Source organism: Electrona antarctica, assembly GCF_951216825.1.
Source record: "Electrona antarctica genome assembly, chromosome: 12".
Lineage (NCBI taxonomy): Eukaryota > Metazoa > Chordata > Actinopteri > Myctophiformes > Myctophidae > Electrona > Electrona antarctica.
The window spans coordinates 11,019,906-11,029,965 of record NC_136793.1 but is presented as its reverse complement, the minus strand read 5'-3'; the positions used below and the strand labels follow the sequence as shown (position 1 = coordinate 11,029,965).

General features: G+C 41.8%; 1 protein-coding gene across 4 annotated transcripts; it reads right to left on the bottom strand.

Annotated features, from left to right (window-relative positions):
• Positions 1-367: 367 nt before the first annotated feature.
• mfsd10 (major facilitator superfamily domain containing 10) lies at positions 368-9,493 on the bottom strand. 4 transcript variants are annotated; one of them, XM_079516096.1, is made up of 13 exons: positions 9,414-9,493; positions 8,680-8,848; positions 6,569-6,665; positions 6,248-6,351; positions 5,641-5,799; positions 4,733-4,927; positions 4,299-4,398; positions 4,061-4,172; positions 3,838-3,946; positions 3,405-3,495; positions 2,685-2,732; positions 2,483-2,572; positions 368-1,869 (listed from the first exon to the last, which is right to left on the bottom strand). In XM_079516096.1, the coding sequence occupies exons 2-13, from the start codon at positions 8,827-8,829 to the stop codon at positions 1,766-1,768; spliced, it is 1,359 nt and encodes a 452-aa protein (XP_079372222.1). In that variant the 5' UTR covers positions 8,830-8,848; positions 9,414-9,493; the 3' UTR covers positions 368-1,765. The 4 variants fall into 4 exon arrangements, with proteins under 4 accessions (XP_079372222.1, XP_079372223.1, XP_079372224.1 ...); XM_079516097.1 differs by having other exon boundaries at positions 8,680-8,851; positions 9,416-9,450; XM_079516098.1 differs by lacking the exon at positions 5,641-5,799 and having other exon boundaries at positions 8,680-8,851; positions 9,414-9,488.
• Between the last annotated feature and the right edge of the window lie 567 nt (positions 9,494-10,060).

Below are 10,060 nucleotides of genomic sequence, written 5' to 3'. Positions count from 1 at the left end.
ACCAAAAGCATTCTGCTAGGGCAGAGTCTATAGTTCCCATAGCCCGGATGAATGGTCGCTCTGCGATTGGTTGGTCAAGACAACTGCCGACGCGCTACGAGTTGAACTAAAATCGAAATATAAAATAAATATAATAATAATTTAAAAAAAAATGTTAACACGCTAATTTCTGATATCAAAAGCTAGCCTCAGTCTGTCACGATAACAACAAGTAGCCAGGCACAGCGCGATCATCTTTTCAGGCTATGTGATCTAAAGCACTGCCTGTTTTATGTATGCGGCATGTTGCCATCTTATGTATTGACAGCGCCACTGTGTGGTGGAACGGTTATAGCGCAACTACCTTTAACAAAAACTCGAAAAACTGATGTTACAAAAAGTTGTTTATGGAATGCTTGCTTCATAAATATTTACAGTAGTGAACAATAACGGATTAATTTACATTCATTTGACACATTTCATGTAGCCTTTTTTTGGTTTGTTTTACAAAGCTTTTAAAAAAAGAAAAGAAAATAGGGTTTTATCAACATTTGTGTTAAAATACAATTTTTATAGAAATAAATGTACTTTTATATATCTGAGTACTTTGCAGCAAAATATGATATGCATAGCATAAATTGGTGATAACAACATTGCATACTGAAATTACCTACAGTACCAACCAAGCATAGTAAGGATTATTCACAAGTAGAAAAAGAAACATTAAATAATCTCCCATCACTTATCATGTGAAGTCAGTGATCAAGAAGAGAGAACAAATATATCTCCCTTGTCTTTGTAAGCAACAAAGACCCACTTCAGTGCTTTTCAAGCAGCTGTAAACATTACTACTGTTTAACAAAGCAACAAAACTATGGCATAGGCATCTACATTCTACAATCAATGTGTTTTAACAACTGTTAACCTGGCCTCCCTATTTTGGTCATGTCATTATAGGCATAGAAACCCGTCCACCAGTGACATCATCGATGGGGAATTCAAGCTAATAGAAACTGCAGGCTTTCTTTTCCTGAAAAGTTGCAATGCAAAAATGGAAGCCATCATTCTCTCGATAATAACAATCTAAATATATTTTAAAACAAATCTTGTTTTAAAAAAGGTCTGCCTAACGATGATGTCACTGGTGGACATGTGTCTGAACTGCCCACAGCCCTCCTATGAGACACAGACCGAGTAGAACAAAATGGTTGTGTTTTATCATGAACATTAGTGAGGACCTATTATATGAAGAGATGTTGAAAAGTGGTGAAGTGGTCCTTTAAGGCATTTTTTTAGATGCCAAAAATGTGATGCACTGTGAGCTTGTAGATCAGCTATGTTCGCTATTTGTCGCATGGTGACATATTATAGGACTTAATAGACTTGTAATCTAATCAATGAAGCAACTATCGAAGATATACCACTAATATTTGAAGTCATATATAGGGCATTTTGCTTTAAACCCTACACGACATATAGTGAAAATAGCTGATCTACAAGCTGACATGCCATATCATACATTTGGAAAAACAAATCCCCAAATAGGGTCACCAGGGTTAAAGTGGATAAAGGCCAATGCATGCTCCATCCAACAGTGAGGTTCGTACAGGCTTTCCGAACTAGTTCGGAGAGTCAGGACATCTGGGGGAGTTCTGAGAAGTTCGGAATGACGCCAATGTGTAGTTATATCATCTCCCGTTTCCGAGGAAAGGTTCGGGCGCCGGATGCAGCATGACGTATTGGCCTTAAGAAAGACACTGTTCCGCTCTTGGTTAGTTGGCGCTCCTCAGTCCTCCTTGAGTGTCCTGGCCTTGCTCAGTAACGTTAGGGGTATAACGAACGAGGCCGAGGTCAGGATGAAACACACCTTGGCCCCGGCTATCCAGTATACTGTCAAAACAAAATAAGAGTGGTTACACAGAGGCCATCGCATAAGTAAAGCTGCGGTCAGTACGTTTTATGTTCTACATGGGACTGGGATATTATCCCACGAGTGAGAATCCAAACACCTAGTACCCACCCCTGAGCCAGAGCGAAACCCTCGCTTGGCTTGGCCCAGTGGCTTCCAAACTGTGGAACAAGATCCCCATTGCAGTTCAAACTGCAGACTCACAGGTCTTGCCCAGCGTGCTCAACAACAACAACAGGGTTTACATTTCTCAATAGAATAATAAGGAAGGAGACCACGTCCAGTCACTACAGATGTTTTAATTATATTGTATTAACATACTTTACCATGCTGATGAATTGAATACGTTGTTACAATGCAAACAAGTCCTGAGGACTTTTTTTGTGTGATTCCTTTTAGCCTTAATATCTGACTGTACCTCGTGCTGCTTACATTTTTGACTAATAAAGAATTCAATCACTCAACACCATTCAGATTGCTTAAAATAAATACAAATGTTGATTGAAAGAAGGATTGCATCTTTGACTTAATTCTCAGAGTTACAAATGGATAATAAAGGAACAATGCAGATTTTGCTGTGTAGGCAGTACTTACCAGAGGATGCCAGGATTGGACCCAGTGCTCTGGCCAAAGCCCCCAAGCTCCGTAGGATTCCCATGACTGTGCCTTTTTGATTTGCCGAGCCTAGATCAATTTGCATCCACAGATACATAATTAGTGATAGCATTGCATACAAATGGATGGCTTATACCTATGTGTCACTGTGCACAATTAACATTCACATTAAGCTTCTTACCGTGGTCGGCAACAAGTGTTGACAGACATGGAACGACAATTGCTGCGGCTAGAATAAGGCAGAAACAAACAACATTAAACGTCATTGCATGACAAATAGCGAAACAGTCGATCCACAGGCTAGATCGGGCTGTTTCTTGACAATATGACAAAAAAAGGGAGGGACACCAGGTTGAAAGTAAGCAACACAAAACTATGAAAATAATAATAAACTTGAATAATTGAATCTTCAGTTCCATCTAGCGATCATCTTACCCACTTATCTATTAATGCATCTATCCATCAACACAAGCTCAGGCTGTCAATCTGATTTAACGGCATGATAACCTGATTTTGCGACAGAGTACTCCAGACAAATATCAGTTGATACATTTATTAAATTAGGATTAGGAACCCTTGCTGGTTGACAGACGTTTCGGCTCGAAACATCTATTCATTGATGTTGCACTGCAAAAGTAGGCAATCTACAAACTCACTGTAGATCTTTTTTCATTTTGAACTTTGCCCAAAATAGGGTTGCCAGGTTTCAACTTTGAATGTGACTATATACTGTAGGAACATCCTCCCTCTGTCACAACTTTCATGAATCCTTCTGACAGCTAAATTACGCCATTCCAACTACCTGTTTGAACACATTTGTCGAACATGTTTCGACTACAAACCACATTTGCTGGGATAATGAAGGCTGACCTCCAGGGACGCAGACTGTAAACTGACTTACCGAAAGAGTATAACGCCAAGCCCATGTAAAGCATCTTCAAATTCCATGCTAGCCCGATAAGAAGAAATGCTGGAATCAGTGCTATGATTGCCTGAAAATCAAGAGACAAGGTCCATTAAAGCAAGCGTTCCTGCCATATGTATCATTATGTGTGTGTGTGTGTGTGTGTGTGTGTGTGTGTGTGTGTGTGTGTGTGTGTGTGTGTGTGTGTGTGTGGCTTCAAACGCACTGTGTTCAGTTTGTCACTCACTCATACAAGTAGCGAAATGTTAGCTCACAACGTGCTGCAATGCAACATGCTTGTAGATGAGCTATTTTAGATAGGTCACACATCCATCTACAATGCTTGTCTTGCTTGATGAATGTTCAGTTGACTGAAACATTACATTAATAATAATTGCGGGAATATTCTCTTTTAAATGACAGCACCTACCATTCGAACAGTCTTAATATGTTGTCCTGGTTTGATTCTGCGAGCATATCCCCCTTGGATTAAAGCCATGCTGATGCCAATGAAGGCAAACATCTTTCCTTGCTGCATGCTGAGGGAAGAAAGCAGACAGGCTCTATGAGATCAATGGTAATAACTTCAGAACTTGCGCAGTTCAAATCCAGGGTAAAAGAAAAAAGTTACATGGTGTCTAATAAGGCCGTACCTCGTGAACCCAAAGCGCTGATGGGTGAGGAAACTGAGCGTGAACTCCAGCCCAGAGAACAGGAACAGGTAGGTGAAGTAGACCAGACCCAGTGTTTTCAGCTTCTGCATTCCTGGAAATCCAAAGAGACATCCCCGTTAGTGCCCCCGTTTAGCCTGGTGGGACCAGGCTAAAAAATCCTTATCAGTCGAATGGACAGCTATAGCCAACTAACAAACCCGTATTGCACTATACTCACGTTCTTTGGAAGGTGGGTCTTCTGTATTGGCAACAGCAGAGAATTGGAACAACGCCAGGGGGTTCAGGAGGTGCTCAGCATCCTGAAAGCCTTCAGAGACCTGTGACGACGCAGCTACAGTTATGTATAGCAGTGGTTCTCAACACACGTGATGTTTTGGGGGGCTCCCCAGATTACAGTGAAGTGACAATTGAATTAACCCCTTTTAAAATGTGTTGTTTTTATGCAAATGCTGTTTTATGCTGTACTGTAGCACTTTGCGATTTGTTTCAAATGTAAAGTGCAATGTAAATCAAATGTATTATTATTGTCAGAATATAGTTTGTTAACCTTTTGACAAAAACCTTCTTGTTTTAACCCAAAAGTATTCACTTACCCCATCTTTAAATGGTTATGTTGTGCATTGGGATTTGATGATCACTTTGTATTTTTACCTTGTAGTCCTTGGTGAGGGTGAGGGTCTCTGGGAGAGCAAGCCAGATGAAGAGCAGGTCAGCCACACTGAAGGCCAGCGCCAGCAGAGCTGGAGCCTGATAGAACACCTCCCCTTTAGCCGAGCTGGCTGCGAAGTAGGCGCCCATCAGCGGACCCACCGTAAACCCCAAGGAGAATGCAACGCCAATCATGGCCTGGGGACACAATCGTGTAATACACATTAGAATCCTCAGTGTTTATTTAAAGAAAAGAAGGGGAAAATGTACGTGTTAAATAGCTCTACTATATCCTATCGGTGCTATACAGAGTTTTGTTCAGATCTGTCTCTCCACCTCTTTAGTAAACAGAAAATACAGCATACCTATTGTATCCCAAGAGGGGAGAGAAATCAATCAAGATACAGGATGAAATGAGTAATATTGAAAGTGGTAAATTGGTATCTTGGCCTGAAAATATGTTTTATGTTTGCTAAAGAGCTGGCATGGAGACATGGGGAGTCCCTGTTTACTGAACAAACACTCTATATAGCAATGATTCTTATATCAGAATGTAGAACATCTGTATAACTCTGAGTGTACAAATGTTATATTTTGTACACTCTCTGAATTACAAACAGATAAATAAACACAGAGGGTTTTACTGTGTGTAATAGCATCTTAACAGCAGGAAAATAGTGGCAGCGGTGGCCGAACGGATAGCGGCGCGGTCTAGATACCGGAAGGTTCCCAGTTCGAACCAGCCGTCCGACACGTTAAAATTACCACCGCTGAAATGCCCTTGAACAAGGCATCAACCACTACGATGAAATGTGTTCTATGAGCAGGGCCTGGCTGGAAACAAGTTCTTGAGCTTAGCCCAGATACCCTGGGTAAATATAGATTTCATTTCATTTCATTTCATTGCCTACCATTCCACGGTTCCGTGCTTTGGGACAGGGCAAGTCAGCAACAATAGCAGTGCAGAGGCTGACGTTCCCCTTACAAATGCCACCAATTACTCGGGACAAAAGGAACATGCTGAAACTCCGCGAAATGGCCCAGACCGCGTAGGAGGACATGAGCCCCAACTGGAGCACACAACACACATGAAGGCACTCAATTAGAACCAAACAAATTAGGGAGCAAACTGTTCCAGTTTATGCTTATACTGTATAACACACTGGTGTTCAATACTTCAATTCCATGATTTATTAAATAACTCCATAGTATGCATTGCTACTTATATTAAGTAAAACTAAAGACTAAGGCCCAAACCACACCAGCTACTCGCAACTCCTTGCAACAAAACAAACCACACCAATGCAACTCCTTGCAACATGCCATTGGAAATAATGGTTGCAATTAGTTGCATGTTGCAAGGAATTGCATGTCGACCCTCTGTTGTGGTTAGGGCTTAAAAGAAATAGTGTCAACTGCAGCAAAAATTATGCACTCATGTACTGGTAAACACCTAAAGAATAATTAGTTTCAAAAGTGGTGTGTTGAATGATTCTGATGTGGCACAGCAGCACTCACTGTGGTCAGGATGAGCAGTGGCCTTCTGCCATGGTGGTCTGACGCGGCCCCTGTCAAAGGTGATGACAGGAACTGCAGCAGAGAGAAGAGCGATCCAATCAGACCTGAAAAGTAGATTGAGAAGATAAGTGCAGGAATCCAACTTCAAAGCTCGGAAAGAATCACTTGCATTCTTGCAATTCATCATTCAATAGTTTTGTCATCCTATGAGACACTGGGAAATGCTGCGTTTGAGTGGTTCCCTGATCCCTTTCCATTCACTTGCCACAGAAAAAAATGAAAAAGAAAACCTTGAATCGCATTTAGGAGTTTATAGTATACCTCCAAAAAGGACACTGTTGTATTTTCTATCCATAGGAACGCCGACGACCTCTCTGAACCAGTCCACGATGCTTTGGAGGGACTGATACACATTGTCCTGTACAAGAGGATAAACAACAAAGAAAGCATTTTTACACTGGCCAATACGAACAACAGCAAATGGCAGTAACATCATCATGACTCAGCATTTAGACCGACATACATACAGCTGATGCTAGAAGTTCAGAACTGAAGATAGATGCTATATGTGCATAATGTATGCTGGTGGTTACTTGTTCAAATATTATTTAGGCAGACATAATTATACTGTTCGCTTGACCACACATGCCAAGAATGTTATTTAGATAGCATGACAGATGCTAGGTTTGATGTTTACCTGGTATCCTACAGTAGTAGTTTCTTTACACTCTACTTGCATAACCATTTACTTTGACGTTTTAACTAGGGTTTGTGTCATTTACTCTGATCTTGCACTTTGTAAGATGAGTGCCTTCAAAATGCCCAAATTGTTTGTCTTTCGGTTACAGTGTTATAATATGGAAGAAAAAAAAAGGTAATCAACGCGAAGCAACCTACTCTGAAATGTCAAGATGTGATGAAATGTCCTGCTCTGTTCAAGTAACTCCTCTTGAGAAACCAAATGGAATTACCATCATCCTCTGTTCTGTTGGTGTGAGACGGCTTCTAAACAGAATGTTTTGAATCATGCTCTCTAGCTAGCCCATACATGGGCAACTGGCGGCCACACGCGGCCCCCACTTTCACTTAGTGTGGCCTGCTGGTTAATAACGTTCTGCAGATTTTAGCAGACGGCTATTTTTGCTACATAGAATGATTAAGTAAAATACGGAGATAAGAGGTTTCTGACCGACAGTATATGCAATGTGGCCCAGGGCTGGAGTGAGTGTGGAAATACAGTGGCACTCTGGAGTGAGTGTGGAAATACTGTGGCCCTCTGGAGTGAGTGTGGAAATACAGTGGCCCTCTGGAGTGAGTGTGGAAATATAGTGGCCCTCTGGAGTGAGTGTGGAAATATAGTGGCCCTCTGGAGTGAGTGTGGAAATATAGTGGCCCTCTGGAGTGAGTGTGGAAATATAGTGGCCCTCTGGAGTGAGTGTGGAAATATAGTGGCCCTCTGGAGTGAGTGTGGAAATACGGTGGCCCTCTGGAGTGAGTGTGGAAATACGGTGGCCCTCTGGAGTGAGTGTGGAAATACAGTGGCCCTCTGGAGTGAGTGTGGAAATACAGTGGCCCTCTGGAGTGAGTGTGGAAATACGGTGGCCCTCTGGAGTGAGTGTGGAAATACAGTGGCCCTCTGGAGTGAGTGTGGAAATACAGTGGCCCTCTGGAGTGAGTGTGGAAATACAGTGGCCCTCTGGATTGAGTGTGGAAATACAGTGGCCCTCTGGAGTGAGTGTGGAAATACAGTGGCCCTCTGGAGTGAGTGTGGAAATATAGTGGCCCTCTGGAGTGAGTGTGGAAATATAGTGGCCCTCTGGAGTGAGTGTGGAAATACGGTGGCCCTCTGGAGTGAGTGTTGAAATACGGTGGCCCTCTCCTTCATCAAAGTTGCCCACCCCTGCTCTGACCTGTTTCTGTGCATAGTGGTCCAGTATGGAGGTGCTCTAACCCCCTGGTTCTCAAAGTGGGGAGCGGCAAAATGAGGAACAGTTTAAACACTTAAGCCTCATTCAAATATTCAACTATTTTTTTAAATATTTTGACACATCTTCTCTTATGGGACAACAATATATTTTCAGACACACACACACACACACACACACACACACACACACACCACACACACACACACACACACACAGGTTCTCAAAGTGTGGTCAGGGGACCCCCAGGGGTCCTTGGGGGGGGGGGTTCAGGGGGTCCCCAGCTAAATGGCTGATAGTTAGGAACCGAATGAGTCTACAAATTAAATGGAATCATTCGTAGTCAACTTCTTGTACACTCTCAGAGCTAAATTAACATAAATAGATTTCAGGGTCCCATAGATAAAAAAATGTGTGAAATGGCCCAAGTATTCCGTGGACTCATGTAAGCTATATCAAACTGGGTCGCTTTGAAATAAAACAAAAGCTGACAATCACTGCTCAAACCTGTGTTTGTCCATAGTGGTCCAGTATGGATGGCAGCAGAGGTAGGATGAGGGTGAACCCCAGCAGGTCAAGCAGGAGGCTGACGAACACGATCCTGATCACTCTGGATGAGTACGAGACCTCATTCTCTGGGGATTTCTCACAGGACATTCCTTCCTCTGAATACTGGCTTCTGTCCAAAATACAATTAAAGAAGGGAGGGGGGGGTGTCAACACAGATTTTTTTTAACATTTAAATTGCTCAATCTTTATATCCTCGTCACTCACAACAAGCTGACAGACAGGCTAATTCTGTATTCATACTCATTATGACCAAAGGTGTAAAGAAAACGTCCTTTTTAACTTCCTTAAAGTCACAACAATGAGTAGGTATTGCTCAATGGAGCATGCTGAGATTGCTCTTGAGGAAGAAGGAAATGTTTCAGAAGGTGAGACAGACTCCAACTTCTCAATGAAACTTTCTTTTCGGTCACATTTAATACTTTGTTTCAGTAAACATGTGGCACATTGCACTCGAGTAATCAAGTAATCATACGAATACATTAAATAAAATAAAAAACATGTGTATTTTTATTCAAAGACAGCTAGAAAAAAAGAAGTGACCAATTTAACAGACAATGAATAAAGCTCAAAGTGATCGATATACTGTAACAGAGATGGTAACATGTTTAACCACCATATAAAAACAAAACATCAACTTAATGATACAACGAGTAGGCATTGCTTATACTCACACAGATTTAGAGGTTTGTAGTGTTATGTAGAGGTTGTAGACTCATCTGATCACATCCCCAGCTCACTCTCTCTCTTTTATGCCTCTCAGCAGGAGTAAAGAGGGTGTCCCTCGCCAAAAAATAACGCAGATCTACAAGCTAGCAACGCGTCACGGTGCAACGCGTTGTTTAGCTTGCAGATCTGCGCTTCTGGGGCGAGCGATTTTGGACCAGGAAGAGGTGTCCCGTTTCGTTTATGCAGGAATGTGACGTATGCGTAAAGAAACGCCCCCGCTTCAGGGGGAACGCCCATTGGGGTGGCCCGGTCTTACCTCTTATGTGATGAGAAAAACTGATCAAAATGGCTTTTGGCTTTACATTTTTACAGAAGTTGTAAATATTAATCACACTACAATATATAATATTGAATATATAACCCACCCCCCTTTTTGTAAGTTCTTACTGTACTTACACTATGCTGCAGTGCTTTTAGTTGTATTGCATTATTTCCCCCAGCATAAAGAACAGTAGGCACTAGGCAGCACACTCCCGATTGCTGCTAGTTGTCTTTCTTTTAATCTGTGCAATTCTCAATTTATTTTAATACATGTATTATAATATACTTTGTTATATTGTAATTATTGTTAGCAGCCTGTTGAGCATTCCAC